The sequence below is a fragment of the Lynx canadensis genome, chromosome A3 (assembly GCF_007474595.2).
Source record: "Lynx canadensis isolate LIC74 chromosome A3, mLynCan4.pri.v2, whole genome shotgun sequence".
Lineage (NCBI taxonomy): Eukaryota > Metazoa > Chordata > Mammalia > Carnivora > Felidae > Lynx > Lynx canadensis.
In genome coordinates, this window is record NC_044305.1 from 114,635,718 (window position 1) to 114,653,509 (window position 17,792).

Sequence of the window (17,792 nt, forward strand, 5' to 3'; positions counted from 1 at the left end):
TGGAAAAAGAGACCTTACATTCTGTCCAGACAAGCCCATATTGTCCTCGCCACAAATGCCCCCAGGGTTACAGAGTTTATTGAGTACAAAAGACGTTATCAAAAAACATAACAGATGCAGACAGATAAAGTGGGTTTAAATTGCTTCTGGGCTTTTTCTATTCCTTGAGCTTGTGTGTGCCTGCAGTAACTGGCCTAGGGTGAAATTCAGATGCTTTTAGTTTTGACTCAGTTCCTTTTTCAATAATACCAACTTCTTAATTCTAGAAGGATCTACTTCCCAGATGTGTGTAGAATATCAAGGGTTGATTTCCTCCAAAGTAATAAAGGATGACTTGTTGCTGACGAATACTAGCTGGTTACCTAATATCAACAATAGAAGGTTAGTTGGAAAGGAGCTAGGAAGGAACTGAATGTTGCTAATAACATGGAAGAAAGTTCTGTTATTCAATAAGAGTCAGGGGACCTAGTGGGCATTATGCTAAGTGAGAAAAGTCAGATTGAGAAAGCCAAATACCATACTACTTCAGTTATATGGGGAATCTAAAGAAACAAAAGAAGTGAACAAACACAAATCAGAATCGGATCTATCCATACAGAGACCTGCTGGTTGCCAGGAGGAGGGCGGTAGAGGGATGGGCAAATGGGTGAAGGGGTGTGGGAAGTGCGGGCTTCTAGTTATGGAACGAATAAGTGATGCGGATGACAAGTACAGCATAGGGAATGTAGTCAGTGATATCGTAATAGTGTCGTATGGTGACAGAAGGGAGCTACGCCTGTGGTGAGCACAGCACAATATACAGAGGCATTTAATACCTAAGTTATATGGTTGAAACCAATGTAATCTGTGCCAACTATACTAAAAAAAAAATCTAATGAATCAAGAAAAAAGTCAGGGGCTTAGACATTTCTGAAAATACACCCTATGCCTTGCATTGTGGGCTCATCCAATAAGCATTTATTGATCCTTCTTGCACACCTGGCAGTACACTAGGCCCCGGCGACACAGCAGTGATGCAGTTCTGCTCCCCACCCAGGGCTCACCACCCAGGCATGGAAGACACTTCAGCCACCAGCAGGCTGGATTCCAGCTACACTGAGAATGCCACGCTGACAGTCCTGCGTGTATGCTCCACGTTAGGGGAGAACCGTCCAAGAGATGATTTCTCTGCTGGGGAGTGGGTAACAGACAAGCGTGCTGTGGCATTATTGGCAAGTCAACCTCTTTGCCCCTCATCTTCTTTGTCTGGAAAGAGGAGATAATAATAACTTCCCTGCTCATCTTGCAGGGCTGCTATAAAGATCAAATGAAATCATAATACGCTATTCAGGTGTCAAGAATGTGATTAGGGCTGGATAACAATCTAGATGTCTGGGAGCACACGGGAAGGCAGGTCCTGCACAGCGATGTTCCGGGAACATAGCAAAATCTTGAATCCAGCATGAGCATATCTAAGAGGGAGACCAGTCTTAGGAAAGAAACAAAAAACAAAAACAAACTTCATAAAAGAAACCCACCCCCCGCCAAAAAAAAAAAAAAAAAACCGAGCAATGGAATATTTTGAAGAAAAGTGATTCTTTTTTTTCTTATCATTTATTTGCTATTGAGAAACAGAGAGAGACAAAGCATGAGCATGGGAAGAGCAGAGAGAGGAGGAGACACAGAATCTGAAGCAGGCTCCAGGTTCTGTGCTGTTAGCATAGAGCCTGATATGGGGCTCGAACCCACCAACCACAAGATCATGACCTGAGATGAAGTTGGATGCTTAACCGACTGAGACACCCAGGTACCCCTGTTTTTTCTTTTCAAGTGAAGTTTGTCGAAAGTGAAAAAAAACAAACAAAACAAAAACAGAAAATGCCCTAAAGTACAGATCAAAATGCAAATTCAGGTGTGAAGCAAAGAAGGGAGCCCCAACAGAGTGAGGCAGCCCAGGCTGGTTCAGGACTGGCAGGAGGACTTCTGCAGGCATCAGGACCTGCCTGGATGTGTGCGTGGCCTGCCTGCTGGAGCACCCCTCCAAAGTAATAGAGGCTGGACAGCTGTTGTCTGGGTCTGATCAGACCTCCAGAGAATATTCCAAAAGTTCTCCTGAGTTGCTTTTCCTCCAGGGGGTGCTTGGACCCAAGGGAGCTCACTGTTCCAGAAATAAGGACTTGTCTCGGCAGTGTTTTCATTCTTCACTCTAGTGATTTCCCACAAGTGTTGTTCCAGAAGGGACGATGCTTCTGTTCAGGGGGCCTCGGGACTCATTTGGCTTTTCTGTGGACTTTGAGACTTCACATGCCCACACAGTATCTATTATAAACCAAGGCATTCCTTAGGGAAAACAGGGTAAGTTCACATAGTGTAAGCCATAGTGGCCCTATCTCAAGCCCTGAGATCCCATTCATTCAGCCCAAATTTAAGAATTCATCCCAACATGGAAAGCATATACAGAAATTCTTCAGCTGGGGGGTAGGTGGGGGGCGGGGAGGAAATGCTTACTTTGGACTGTTTTCTTCTAATTTGTGACATGTTGAAAACTTACAGAGAAGGAAATGGTCCTTGTTTTCTGTTGGATAAGGAGCAAGGGTACAAAGTCAAAGTTTTGCCAAATCTCAGTATTCCCGAGATTAAACAGTTACTACAGTTAGTACAGAAATAAAATCTGAATGACAACAAAGGCCGTTATTAAACATTTATTACTCTTTTGTTTTTTTAATGCTCACAGTAACCAAGGAATTTCACATCTAGACTAGAGAAAGAGGCTGAAGGTCAGCTGCCTAACCTGGGTCTCATTTAATTCTTACTAGAGGGGATTCTTACAAAGTAGGCAGTCACCCCCATTTCACAGATGAGATTGAGATCAAGAGCGTGATTTTTGCCAAAGGTCACACAGCAGTTCTAGAGCCATTATTTAAGCCTGACTACCCAACCCTCAACACTGAGCTCTTTCCTCTGCCCCCACCTTCACCTTGAGAGTCTCCTGGGGCTTTGGCTGCAGTCTAGCCAGGAGGAAGTGGAACCCTTGCAAAACTGGTTGGATCAGTGGATGGAGGAAAAGCCTGTCAACCACAGAGATGTGAGTGTGGTCAGGGGAATATTGCCCTATTATGAAATACCACCCAGACTCAGTCCTTGTACCTCTCCCCACCTCCTTCCTTCTTCTTCCTTTTGGAGCACTTCTCAATCTTGCCTCTATTGACATTTAAAGACCAGATAATTCTTTGTTGTGTGTGTGTGTGTGTGTGTGTGTGTGTGGCGGGGGGGGGGTTGCTGTCCTCTGCATTGCAGGGTGTTTAGTAGCATCCCCAGTCCCCAGTTTCTTATCCATTAGATGCCAGTAGCACCTCTCAGTCACGGTAAGGACATGGGAATATCTCCTCCCGCCAACCCCCCAACCCCCCAGTTAAGAACCATTGTTTTATGGTGACCGGTCATCCCACTTTGTCCTGGACTGAGAGGTTGGTCCCAGTATCAGTGTTTAAAGCAGGATAGTGAGGACCAAAAAGGGATGCTTGGTCACCCTAGAAGTGAGATTTCATCTCCTGCTTAAATAAAGTCTGCGGAGCAAGAGGGCATTGTGTTGACAATGTCCTGGCAGTCTGCGGTTTCAGTGAGCTGTTGCTACACCGACTACTTCTGCCTGATCCTCCTTTCTTCCTCCAGGTAGCCTTTGAGGGGCTCAGGGGAAGTGACCTCCTTCAGAGAGGCTGGCTGAGTGGCCAAGTGCGTTGTTAGAGGACTGAAGAAGACGGGCGGGAACACTCGTGTGTGTGCACGTGTGTGAGCTGGGAGGCACAGGTGGGCGCTGACCACAGAGAGCCTATGGCGCTGCCCAGGTGGGCGACGTTCAGGTGTGTTCACACCAGAAATTCATACTGGATGGGAGAAGGCTTTCAGCTCTGTGTTAAGTTGGCCTGTGCCTCTATGGTGTGGCTGTTTTAACTTATTGATATCGATATTGGTTTATTGTTGATATTTTGAAATATTCTTAGGAGTTACTCTGGGAGCCAATGAGAGGCCTTTCCCTGAGAGAAATAAACAAAAGAAAAACTTCAAAAATGGTTTGTTATCAGGATGATTTTTGTTGTGCTGTTGAGAATACAGGTGCAATAGTTGGAAATATTTGGGTTCTTGGCAAACTTACCAAGTACTGCTAAAACGTATCATTTGCCTCTCAGGCACTCAGCTCTTGGGGTCATGCATATACCCATTTACAGGATGAAACCAGCTGAGTTCTGAGGACGACAATGCTGAGGTCCAATGCTAGGTTTTGCTTCTGGATCACTGGGCTCCGTGGCTTGTGACCCCTGTGGTCCTCCAGGCTGTGGGAGAATGAGTCCTTTGTCTAAGTGCTGAGTCTGGGTTGCTGTGAACCTGAATGGTAAAATGACAAGTGTGGACATGGAGGGTGTGGGTCATTTCTACTGCTGTGCCTCTGCGCATGGCCCTTCTTCCTTCTGTGGCTGCGGCAGTGGGGAGAAGCAGGTTCCATGAGGGCAGTGCTAATGACAGCAGGTCACCTGGCGGCGGCAAGGCCCTACCCTCCCCAGTTTCTGCACGGGCCTTCCGCTGTGCTCTTTGACACAGGTGTGGGGAGGGCGATTTACCATGTAGGAGTGTTTGCATTTTCCTTGATTATGTAAACCGGTAGCTTTTGCCAAGAACACCCTGTGCCCTGAGGCTCTAGGCTGGTTTCTTCCCATTGGCTGGCCAGGTTTCATTTTATTGGGAGGTGTAGTTTCCAAGTTGTCAAGGGGCCATAACTGCTGGTGCCTCTTGGGAGCGAAGCACCTGGAGGCAGGGGGCCCACACCCCATCCCGTAACAATGACAGCGGATGAGTTGGTTTTCTTTGTGAATGGCAAAAAGGTAAGATCCAGCTGGCCTTTGGTCTGGCTTCTCCGCTCCCCAGAATTGAAGTTTGTCCTTTGGAAGAGGCCTGTTCTCTCTTTCCTATTCTCTTTCTCTCTCTCCCTCCAAAGCCTTGCTGCATTTGGGGTAACACTGGGGAGAGAAAACCTTCTCAGAGCTAGAACACAGTCAAAACACATGAGGGGCAAAGGAGTGGGGGGAGGCAGGCGAGAAGAGCGGTCTGAGTTGCCGGCGACTCTGCAGCAGCAGAGACCCTGGCACAAAGCCGGAAAAGGGCACAGGGTCCTGGGTGAGACTGGAGGTCACCCGCCACGCCTCCGTCTTTGTGTTTATTCCAACACATCCTGAGGCTTTCGTTGTTGTCTTTACTGAGAGAAGGAGCAGGAACTTGTTTTCTTGCTAATACCGAGATAGAAGATGTTCGTAGCCTTTGATTCAGATATTTCACATATGTAAATATGACAGCTAACTTGTGAGGACATTTACTGACATCTTGTGGCAAGCCACAGTTTTTTTTTTTTTTTTTTCCTCCCCGTAAGGGGCATGTTTCTCTCCTTCTCCCCCCTCCCCAGTATTGCAATAAATGTTTCTAGTCTCTTACTTTGATAAAATAGCCCCTTGGGTGACCTCCACTGGTGCATAGGGACGTGGGGAAGGTAGGGGTTGTGGAGCAGAGGGGGCCTTATGATGTGGGTCCCAGTCTTCCAGGCACAGCAAGGCTATGAATCTTTGCCAATTTCACTGCAGGTGAGGGGTGGGGGGGTGTAAGCACGTGCCTAGTCCCATCCCCTTCCCCCCCACCACTGCTGGGGTAGCCTGGCCTGCTCCGGAAACCCAGTAGGGAATGAGAGGGACAGTAAAAGGACAGCCATAGTTTTATCTTGTAAATGACCATGTGGACAGTGTGAGTGATGAATGTGTCCAAGGTGCCCAACCCCCTCCAAACAAGGGTAGTTTTATCTGTTTTGCTCTATTGGCACTTTTGAGTTGAGAGATTGGGTGACGTTTGAGGTAATTTTCAAGAATGAAAATGTACTTCACAGGGCGGGTAGTGGTTAAATTGTCAGGATGTGTTTGCGTGACTAGCAAGGGAATTGCATGAGCCATGGCAACATCCGTGCTCTGAAGACCGTCGGATTCAGTTTGAGGGGTGCCACCGGGAGGCACTGAGGATGAGGTCAGCCGTGTTCTTCCGGGTTCAGTGTGTCTCTCCCTGTAGATTTCTTTTCGGGACTGGCATCTGGCAGCTAGCCATGAGGCAGGGCAAACTTCCCTGTTGACGCTTGTGAGACTTTGGCATCTGACATTTCCAACAACTTTGTTGCACTCAGCGGTTGCGTTGGAGAGTGTCAAGAAACAGTAGAGTTGGCTTTCTGGAAGGGCTACCCGCACAAAACATCTTCTGTGGAATTTTTCTAGTCAATGTTTGCGAATGAGCACCTGGATTCAGTGACTTCCAAGGCCGTGTCTTACTCTAAGATTCTATTATTTGTTATGCCATCAGTTTGTGTGTGACAGGACAAGATTCTACTCTTCTTTAGGGATAAGTAAATCCATAATTCATGAGAAGATCCTCTGAGTCTGTGAAACTATCTTGATCATCAACCTTTCACCCACTAGTTTTAGCTCCCATTGATGTTTCTTGACTTGGTCAGTTATTGTGCTGATTGCAAGATTAGGCTAACTGTATTCATTAGTTGGAACTCTTCTGTCAGAAAGAACTTTCTTTCTCTCCAGTCTGTTTATTTATCAGTTACCACTTTGGACTCGTAATTTTAGTTTTATTTAATGGTTTATAATCCATTAGAGCTATTATTTGTTTTGATGCTTAAATTTTATCAGAGCAATCTGCTGAACCCAGCATTTCCTAAGCTCATATCCCCACGAAGTGTTTGTCCTTCAGAATGCCCACTGGCGTCCTGTTGAGAGAGGATTCTGTGGAGTTTACCGGAGCAACCCTGTAGCCGTGCTGTGAGGTGGCACAGCCATTCTCTGTAGGAATTCAAGGAAGGTTGGACCAAGTGTGCCTGGAGTGATATAAAAAGTCTTTGCCGGAGAGGTTTCACTATAGTATAAAGACTATATTGTCAGGAGAGTAGAAGAAGAAAAGGCTGAAAATGAAGATTAGTAACATAATGGAAAAAGGCCTTGGAAGACAGTCTAAGGAACTTGGATGTTATCTTGAACACATGGGAAGGCACAGAAGGCACGGAACAGGGGGCAGATGTGAAGAAAGCCGAGTTGGACGATAAGCAGAAGCTACAATTTGGGGGGAAGTAGTAAGCTAAGAGGCTTATTCCTGCAGGAAAGGAGGCAGGGATCTTTATTTGTGTGTTTATGACTTCTCTGAGAGAAAAGAAATAACTCCTTGTGTGCACCTTGTAACCAGGACTTTGGACAAACTGGATCTGTGGGGTGTAATAAAAGAAAGCTAGTTTGTTTTTCTATTTTCCTTTAAACTTTCTTCAAGGGGCAAATTCTGTCAGTTTTATGACTTGTTGGGTTGCTCCTAATCAATAAAGCAGTGCTGTGGTCATTTCTAAGTTTCCATACACAGTCTCAATTCAGGATAGAGAGGTGAGGATAGCAAGAAAGTTCTCATCTAATCAGTGCTGGTTAAGATGGCTTCCCACCATGGGGAGCATTCAACTGCAAGTCTCACGACATCGGGCATGTGTTTTCCTCTGGCCTGCTGCTCTTCCTCAGTCTCCAGTTTAGGGAGGACTACTCCACACAGATTCTGTTGGAGGTCCCATCACCCTCTGCAGTCAGCGTTCTGGGGATGATTTAAACAACTCCACACCAACTTTCCCTCTTCTGCATGGACTACACTAGGTCCTCAGGCAACCCTCCACATCCTCTGCTTTCCCAAACTCTGAGAGTGCTCACCAATTCCAATGCTGCCATTTCTTCTTCAGTAAGCCTATCTCTAGCTTTTAGATATGCAGACCGCTATATCCCCTGTTCTACAAGGGCAGTATGTTAGCTTCACATATAGGGCTATGGAAGCCCCCTCACAAAGTTTGAGGCGTGAGATACCTCCTCTCCTCAAGCTTAAGAAGATGTAAGTCTCACAGCACCATTCTCTGGAAAGAAATTCTTGTCACAGATTCTCTCTCTTTAATCATCCCAATCACCCAAACCCTATTACCCTTGAAAACATAGGATGAATGTGAGTAGTGAAACAGGTTGTCATGGATTTCCTTAGACTATTTGCATTGAAAACTGGTACCTCACTTTGTAGACCACATTTTCATCTTGTTGAATACATCATTTGTGGGCCTTTGGGTTGAGATCTCCTCCACATCTCACATGTGTTAATGTTATTGACTGTGCTAGCCCAACACACACAACACTCCCTGTGAACACAGGCCAACAGACCGGCTCTCTACCGTCTGAGAATGTACATGCTGGGAGGCATAGCCAGAGACCTGCATGCTGCCATTCTTAGCTGTCCCTGGCATTCACAGGTGTGACCTAACAGCTGGAAATGAGATGTTTGACTTTAAGGGGGCTCTGCCTGGCAAGCCCAACAGAGCAGGCGCAATACCTAAGCCCTCCGTGGTAGGTCCAGAGCAAAGCACTAAGGTAGAATTTTAGAATTGGAAAATATCCGCATGTACACAGAACAGCTTGTAGTTCGTATGTTCATTCTTGTGGAATTATCAAGAAAAAGACCTTGGTTTTCATGACATATTTAGCACATCCTTATTAACTCCACAGATTCTTGGGCAAGACAGTGGCTAAGTATACCTAGGATTTATTTTCTTTCTTTTTTGACTCTTATAGGTGGTGGAGAAGAATGCGGACCCAGAAACAACCCTTTTGGCCTACCTGAGAAGAAAATGTATCCTGACTTTGGAGGGGGAGGGAGCGATGGGGACTCATTCTCTAGGCCTTATGTCACTTTCTAGTGATGGGTGGGAGGCCGTGAAGTGTGGAGGACAGAGCCCTAGAGTCTGGCTCTGGGCCCCTGCTTTGTAGCTCTGTCACTCAGTAGCTGTGTGACTCTGGGAAGTCATCTGAACCTTCCAGGAGTAAAATTACCTGCTGTCCACTGAGAGGATTCTTCCTGATATTTCTTAAGATCTCTTCCAGGTAAGACTCAAGTGATGCCAGGGTTTAATCCAGGGCGTGTAAAATGAAGAGCTGTGAATGGCCCTCATTAGCCCTGGTTAAGCTTCACCGCCGTTCCCCTTGAGGAGGGGGCCTTCCTCAGGAGATCCCTGCTGACCCATAGAGGGCTTCCTGGCAATCTTCCCAGCTCTGTGAAGGCGGAGGGAAGGTCGGAGGAAGGGGTGTTCTTTGGGAAAGGATGCCTGAACTGGGGAACTGTATAGAGGTGCCATCCATTGTGGAGATGGTGGGCCCCAGGAGGCAAGGGACAGTGGAGTCCTGAGGGGCCCTTGGGATGCTCCTCTTCCCTCAGCGAAGGCAGGGTTCTGTAACATCTAATACCTTGTGGTCTTTCAAGGTAGGAAAGTACTCTGAGACCCTAGAACAGAAACAACAGAGAAAACATGATAGGAGCTGTCATTTAAAGAGCATTTACTATAAGTAGGTGGAGTTCAAGGTGATTTTCATACGTGATCTCACTGATCCCCATAGCCATTCCTTTGACAGAGGAGGAAGTGAGGCTGGCACATGAGAAGGTCCTGCTTCTTGCTCATGTTCTGGGCAAATGCTAACAGAGCCCAGGCTAAAGCCCAGAGCCAGGCTCTTAACCTCCCACCCGTACTGGGAACTATTCAGGGTTGGTTGTCGGGATGATGCTCATCCTGACCTCCTCTCACCCCAGGGGCAGGGATGTCCAGTGGCTCATTCGGGTGATATGTCCTGGGACAACAAAGGATTTTTTCAGTTCTCACAAAAACAAGTCTGAAGTCCATGGGCTTACCTCTAGTTCACTCACCTCTTACCGGATGGTGTCTGGCTCTCGTGTACTTTGTCCTGGATTTTCCATCTGGAGAGCGCAAGTCTGGAGTTTCACAGCACATGAACTTGGTGGCTCTTTTGCAGAGATGGAATCACTCAGTAGGCTCAGAAGACTGCACAGAAGTCTATTTCCAGCCTCTCTACCTGGGAGGTCTGAGAAGAGAGGCACATTCTCAGAGATGGTTGACATCAGATTTAGTTTTCTCATAAGGTGTCAAAGGCCAAAAATTCTCAGAAATGTCTGATCATAGCAATTGCTAGTTTAAAGGTCGGATCTTAAATGAAATCCCAAATGAAAGTTTTTGCATACATGAAGGCCAGGTGGCTTCTTGCTGTTGGTGGGGAGACTTCATTTCTGGGAGTTCTGGGAAAGAGAAAGAAAGAAAGAAAGAGAGAAAGAAAGAAAGAAAGAAAGAAAGAAAGAAAGAAAGAAAGAAAGAAAGGAAGAAGGAAGGAAGGAAGGAAAAGAAAAGAAAAGAAAGAAAAGAAAAGAAAGAAAAGAAAAGAAAAGAAAAGAAAAGAAAAGAAAGAAAAGAAAAAAGAAAAGAGCCCAGTCTTGATCTCTACCCCGGCTTCCAGAAAGATCCCCAGGCTACAAGATTTTGTTAGACTTTGGGCTCCTACCATTGGTTTCCATGTGCCTCTAAATTGTCTGAATTGCTGCTAATGACATATATTCTGATGAGTGAGAAGAGTAACTTAGGGCACAAAGAGCATTTCCCAGATGTGTTTTGAAAGAGGTAGCTGCATGGTGAAAGAAGAGCCCCCAGATCTGGAGTCAGATGATGGTGTTTAGGCCCTAACACAAGGGAAATTGATGGTCTGTGTTGCCTTGCAGGGCTCACATTACGTCCTGGGCCTGTTTGTTTTGTTTTGTTTTAATCTGTGGGGAAATAGTACCTCCTACCCCACTTGCTCACTAAATTATTGTGAAGATCAAATGGTCCCATGGGTGTATTTTTCAAGTGTAAGATACTATATCATCATTAGTTATTAATTTCATCTTGCCAGTGTGGGAAATGACCAGTGATAATGACCTCCCTCTTTGGCAGATAGCTGGATGGCTTAGAGGCTTGCAGCCTACTGGGAAAGCAGGCACATAGATGGTGTGTCTCAGGCAAAGGGGCTGCTGTAAGTGCTGTTCTCTAGAATAGCCTATTCCTTAGGCATGTTAACAAACTTCAAGTTATCAATTCCTGCCAGTGTATGTAAGAGATGGCTCCAATAGCGGTCCCCAACCTCAAAGAATCTTCCTTTTAATTTATGTTCACATAGCCTATGGGTGGATATTCAAAAGCCCCTCATCCAACCCTAATTTTGGTTCCTGGACTTCATCAACCCAAAAGGTTCAAGGTGAAGAGTTGGGACTCAGTACGTCCCAGAAGAGATCAAAGTCTCTTTCCGGCCAGAGTGGCTTCACTGCATACCCAGCCAGGATGATGTGAGGGCTGCCCCACATGCTCAGCCTTTGAGGTGCCAGATTCACCAGCCCAGTGAGACCACAGGGTTGGGAGCCTAGAAGAGCATGCCCGGAAGACCCTGCAGTCAAGAAAAATCTCCAGGAGAGCAGTGGGACCCCAGTCCCAGGGAATACTTGGGTGCTGTCTGATGGGACGCTGATACCTTTCTTCTGTGCAGTGGGGATGATCCCGTTCTCTGCCTTCTGGGGTGCAGTGCAGCCTTTTCTGGAGGCAGAGGTTGTGTGGGTCTACTGCCTCCTTGGGTTGAGGAGCTTGAGCCTATGTGGGGCGATGGCTGGCTCTGCACATGCACTTCCCAGCGGCCCAGCAAAGACACTTCTGTGAGCTCATGTTCCTTAACCCTCGACCATCCAGTGGGGCTGAGCGGGACCAAGCTGGGCTGTGGAGAAGGGGGCTGCGGGGCTTGCACGGTGATGCTTTCCAAGTATGATCGTTTCCAGAACAAGATCGTGTATCCTTTGCCGGCTGACTGATTGTCCATGCAAGGACTGTGATGCAGGGGTCAGGTTGTGAGTGTGTGTGTGCATGTGTGTGTGTGCATGCACATGAGACCTTTCTTGATGTTTATTTATTTTTGAGAAAGAGAGAGACAGAGCATGATGGGCAAGGGGCAGAGAGAGAGGGAGACACAGAATCCGAAGCAGGCTCCAGACTTGAGCTGTCAGCACAGAGCCTGAGGCGGGGCTCGTACTAACAAACGGCAATCTCATAACCTGAGCCAAAGTCAGAGGCTGAACCGACTGAGCCACCCAGACTCTCCTGAGACCTTTCTAAGATCCAGATTAATTTCCCATCCCACAAAATGCTTTACTTGGTCTCAACTGCCTACGGGATAAAGTCCAATCACTGTGCTTAGCACTCATGGCCCATAGAGGAAGGTGTGCCCCACCTTACCATCTCCAGCTTTCTCCTTTCGTGGGACCAGCATCCCATCTGTAGGACAACTATGGACTCCTAACACTCTCTTCCTGCTGATTTCCTGGTCTTTGCATAAGTTGTTATCCAAGTCTTAGAGTGCCCTTTTTCTAGGCCTTCTCTACTTGGCTAACTCTTGCTAGCTCTTTCGGACTCGGTAAAATATTACCTCCTCTGGGAAGCCTTCCTTGACCTCCTAAGGTTGGGTTGGGTACCCCTTGTCTGTGCAGGTCCCACAGCGCTCTGTGCTCAGCCCTCCTAAAACGCTTACTATAAACTCTTTAGATTGCAACTTTATGCTGGCTTCTGTTTTCCTGAGTTGACCGCAGACTTCTAAAGAGCATCGTACACACCTCCATTTCCTCAGCCCTCAGCAGAATGCCTGGCATGTGACTGGCCCTCAGTAACTGATGTTGAGTAAATGGATGAGGGGTTCATAGAAAAATGGATATCAGGAAGCTCTGTGTAAGGGGCTGGTGTCTCATGTTTCCCGGGGACTGCCCCTCCCTGTTCCCCACAGAGGATGGGAGAAAAGGAGGTAGCTGAGAGCCTGGGAGCAAAAGGGACTGGAGCTTCTGAAACTGGAGAGGCTTTGGAAGGGCCCTACAGAGAGAGGAGCATGAGCTTGGCCTGGAACCTTTGGCAACTTCCTCTTGACTCAGCCTCCAGGGTCGGGCTAAGAGGTGACTGCGGGTGACCCTGGTGCCCGTGCTCCAGCTCGGAGGCCTAGGATGCACTGATGCATGCTCCATAGGACCCTGCAGGGGCTCGTGTCTCCCTGGGGCGTGGGGGGGGGGCTTCCTTTGTTGCTAGCCCAGAGTCCTGGGTGGAGACTTGAGGACAGCGGTGGAAGAGGCCAGAATGTAACGTAGAGTGAGGAGTAATGACACAAAGCGTCTCAAAGTCTCTGATGGCCTGTGTGGACAATGAAATGACCTTAATCTGGGGCTCCAGCCACTTTTCTGCCAATGCCTGCCTGGCCCCCATCTGCTCTTTGCATCATGTTGCCGTGACGACTGTGGAAGGAATAGGAAGCACCAAGTCGAGGCTGCATCCTGTGCAGGTAACTGGAGGAAACAGAAGCTCAGGCCAGGGCTACAGACTTTCTTGGGAATGTGAGGCTGAGTGTCACTGTCAGGCTGGGAGGCGCTGTGGCCCGGCCACCTCTCCATCTCCTCTGGGGGTGGTGAGGTGGAAAGACGAGGCCCCAGGCCTAAAGCTCCCTCCTGGGACCATTGCATGACCCCGAGGGAACCACGAGGTCAACCAGATCTGGTGGCCAGGGCAGTCGGGTCATGCCAGACCCGGAGGGGGGAGCGGTGATGGATCTCCCCACCCAGCCCCCCGAGTGTGCTTAGGGAACCCCTGTCATCTCATATTCAAGATTCCAAAAGCTCTGTGCTCTTGATTAAGAAGCCTGCCTATTCCCTGCTCCCTCCAATGGTAATCCCATGGCTCCTCTCATGTCCTGCCTGCAGAAAATACAGATGTGAGCTACAGTGCCTCTATCCTCACTAACATGGAGGTTAGGACGGGCTTAAGAAGAGAATAGAGGCATCTGAATGTCTGACCGAAGTTTTTTTCCTGATGGTATCAGGCCACCTGGCAGTGGATGGAAATTAGGTACAAAGAGTGGACAGTAATCTGAGAGGTTTTGTGGAGAGAATCCAATGCTTTGGGGCAACGTGGAAAGAAATGACAGCAGAGCACTGAGGGAAGGGAAGGCCATTGTTTCCAGAGCTCTTTGTGTGAGGAAACTGATGCAGGGGTCTTCTGGACATTACAATCACAGAAGGTACCAGAGGCAGGCCCACTGGCCATTTGAGGAGACATGTTGCTCAGATCGTGCCTTTCTTGGGCACTTTATGTGAATGTGGGGCCAGGGCCTCTGGCTGAGCAAGCTGGCTGCATTCTTGGGGAGGCATGAAATTTTTGAGCTTAAATTTCTTTGAAAGCAGATGAAAGAACAGTTTAAACACAGGGATCATGTCTGAATAATCAGCCAAAACCCTCATTTCCAATGGTACAGATTCTTATTCCCAATGCACTTATTTTGGCCCCAAGTAAGTTGTAGAGCCAGATTCACTTCTGCTTTTCCATTGGCTTTTTTCTTGTGGTTCCTATGACACTACGCTTTGCTCGAATTCCTCCTACTTCCAAGTTGGCGCCCACGTTCATCTCGTTCTTAATAAACGCTGATTGAGGGGTGCCGGAATGGCTCAGTCGGTTAAGCCTCTGACCTCGGCTCGGGTCATGATCTCACAGTTCTTGGGTTCGAGATCCCAAGCCTGTGTCGGGCTCTGTGCAGACAGCTCAGAGCCTGGAGCCTGCTTCGGATTCTGTGTGTCCCTCTCTCTCTGACCCTCCCCCGCTCACGCTCTGTCTCTGTCTGTCTCTGAAAAGTAAATAAACATAAAAAATGTTTTTAAAATGCTGATTGATTTGGATTGCAGGCTAGTGCGTTAAAAGAATATGACACAGCTCTTCCATTCACCATGTGCGATTTTGGCTAAATCTTTTAAAACTCTGGGCCTGCTTCGTCCTGTGTCCAGTGCAGAGAATGGAGGGTGAGAAGCCCTTCCGGTTCTACTGGTCAGTTTTCTTTGAAGAGGCTTTTCTGTGAATAACTAGCATTGGTCGACTACCTGTTGTGTGCCAAGTATGATAATGTCAAGGGTGTCATGTGAATTATGTCATTAACTCCTCACCACAGCCCCAGAGATAAGTACTAGGGTGGTCGTCATGATACAGATGAGGGGCCTATGGCTCCCGAGAGGGTTGCTAACCTGGCCAAGGCCACAGTCGGCACTAAGACTGACTTTGGGCAGTGACTGCTACCCCTCGCGACATGTCGACATGGACTGGCTTCAGCTGGGTCATCTAGAGAGCCTGAGAGCGTTTGTGCCAATGCATATGTCTACGTGGTCTGTCCCTTTTAGGAGAGAATTGCCAAAAGCCATGGCTCCCAGTGCGGGTTCTGCACCCCTGGCATCGTCATGAGCATGTACACGCTGCTCCGGAACCAGCCTGAGCCCACCATTGAGGAGATCGAGGATGCCTTCCAAGGTACGGGCCTGGAGGCACAGCCTAAGGGGTCGAATAGCAGCTGGGGCTTTGCGGAGGTTAGGGAAGGGCCACAGTGTCAGCCAGGAATGGGTTGGGAGATGGGGCACTGCCTTTTGGAGGAAAGGCTCAGGTACCCCAGCGTGGTGGCTACGGTCTGCTGGGAGCTTAGCCCTCTCTGAGTTTGAAGAACACTCCCATGGTCTGGAGACCTCCTGGGTCTCCTGCCTTAGTGTTCATCTTCCCGAGGTGTCCTTCAGCGCTCGGATGGGGTGGCACTGCCTGGTTGGCACAGGAGGAGATCATGTGGAAAATTCCACAGAGGCTAGTCACGTGGCTTCCATTCTTCTCAGCTTTTATTAGACAGGATCCTGCAAAGGCCACTTAATGAGGAAGGTGGCTGTGATTCCGAGCCTTGGGCAGGAACTGGCTTCCCACCTGGCCTTTTGTGAATGGGCCCAGGACCCTGGGCATGGTGTCTGTGCCTCTGAATTGAACAGAGAAGACTTGCATCTTTCACCATTTCAATTCATCATCGACTCAATCAGTTGTATTGAGTCCTATCATATGTCAGGCACTATACAAGGTACAAGGGACACAGGGATGTCCCAGGGGATGAAAGATGGTCTCTACGCTCACGGAGTTTGCAGTCTGAATGGGAAGAGAGATTATAATGTAGTTTGATAAACTCATTGAGAAGGCCATGACCAGACACCAGGGGAGCGCTCAGAAGACACCTGATTCGGTCTGGGCAGTGTAGGAAGGCTTCCTGGAAGAAGTGATAGATGTTTTGAAGTCAGAAATACGAGGAGGAGGACAGGGTGTTCCAGGCAGAGACAACAGAATATGTAAAGTGAGTATTCAACTGAGCCAGGAGTAAAGTCACAAGCCCCTCACCTGCCCCCGGTGCCTGTGCTGACAATGCAGCTTTGTCCCTTGGCCCACAGGAAACCTGTGTCGCTGCACGGGCTACAGACCCATCCTCCAGGGCTTCCGGACCTTCGCCAGGGTAAGTGGGGGCTCTGGGACAGCTCCTCAAGCAGCGACACTCCAGAATCCCAGTTGGGAGAGATCCAAGGGCCCCTGGAGGAAGAGGAAAAGGGGGGATGGCCAGCTGGTGGATCTACCTGCGTTGGACTCTGTTGTCTTTGTTCCGTCCACGTCAGTAGCACGAGGACTTCCCTTCCAGGGAAGGCTTGTTCCTGGAAGAGGCACCGATGCCCAAGGCTAATTTCCTCCGGGGCATTTGGGTCTGACAGTGCTCTTGTGGCCCAGGTGCTGAGCCCTGGTGTTAAGTAACAACCCAGCCCACCCCGCAGCTGCGCCTCTCCTCCTTCCTCTCCGAGCTGCTTTCCGTGGTTGGCACTCTGCGGGGCCTATAAACCTGCTAATGAGATCTCCAGACAGTGTGAATCCCTGCAGTGTTCGTACACCTCCGAGGGAGAAGTCTGGGGCTGGCTGTGCGGGCACTGATTACATAAACACGACACACACCTGCCATCTGCCAGGGGAGGGGGACAGAGGGCTGGCCTCTCCCTTCTTGGCTTCTCTCCCCAGCTTCTACCTGACCCCCCAACAGGGTCGAGTTGACTCTGACCCCAATCAAACCGTCTCATCTCAATTTAATTTTGGGTTGGGGGCAGAGTCAGATGCCTTTCACTGACCTTTCGGGGTGCTACATTAGGAAAAGGATATTGTATCCAGATGACCACAAAGAGTGGAGACACAGACAGAGCCTATGGGAGGGAGGGCAGCCCACTCTGCTGAAGGCGTTTGATGACAAAGAACAAGGAGGTGCGGATTTAAATGAAAAAGATCCAAAGACTCCTCCAGTCTTGGAGTCTGCAGACCTGGGTTCATTCAAATCCTAGTCTTTCACTTACCCGATGTATGACCCTGGGCAATTTCCTTGTTTCTCAAATGGGGATTATAATGGCACATACAATATTATAACGTTGTAATAATACATATATAATTATAATAATATTACAAAATTATAATAATGCCTATAATGATTCTTATAGTGTTTGTGGAAAGTACTTCTTGTAAAGCCCTTAAACAGTACCTGGCACATCTTAAATATTAAGTATTTCTTCTATCACGCAATATTTGATCCACATAAATTGCTCAAGCTTCCCTGAGAGCCAAGGATTGTTAATCTTGCCCACGTAATTATTTCTTAAGAGGCTTCTCAAAGAGCTACAATCTTATCAGCCCTCCTACTTTCTGAAAAAGTGAAGGGCTTTTGAGTGTAGTAGATGGTTATGTCCCTTCTCAGGGTTGGAGTTTTGTCATCGTTGAAATGGTCCTCGACCAGCTGCCAGACGGTGTAGAGCTGAGTGGCCTGAGCTCCCCAAATGACTCACACACAGTGTGTGCTCAGAAGCTCATGCACACCAGTCATTGGAGACCCCTGTCCCCAAGGTCTTATTCAGAGCCATTGAACTCTGACTTTACCCACGGTTCTAACAAACCTGCCTACCTCATTTTCATGCCCATAGCACACATTAGGCAAGTGAGGAGGATTTGCCGGAAGGAG

The 17,792-nt window shown here is 48.1% G+C and overlaps 1 protein-coding gene across 1 annotated transcript in view; it reads left to right on the top strand.

The window, feature by feature from the left end:
- The first annotated feature begins 4,724 nt into the window (after positions 1-4,724).
- The window catches only part of LOC115510967 (xanthine dehydrogenase/oxidase-like), a 61,476-nt gene continuing 48,408 nt past the window's right edge, over positions 4,725-17,792 (top strand). Inside the window, exons 1-6 of the mRNA XM_030311363.1 lie at positions 4,725-4,856; positions 8,649-8,706; positions 11,630-11,726; positions 13,145-13,253; positions 15,130-15,256; positions 16,201-16,262. Of these exons, the coding sequence (XP_030167223.1) occupies positions 4,815-4,856; positions 8,649-8,706; positions 11,630-11,726; positions 13,145-13,253; positions 15,130-15,256; positions 16,201-16,262 (495 nt within the window). The 5' untranslated portion in view covers positions 4,725-4,814. The remainder of the gene's footprint in view (positions 4,857-8,648; positions 8,707-11,629; positions 11,727-13,144; positions 13,254-15,129; positions 15,257-16,200; positions 16,263-17,792) is intronic.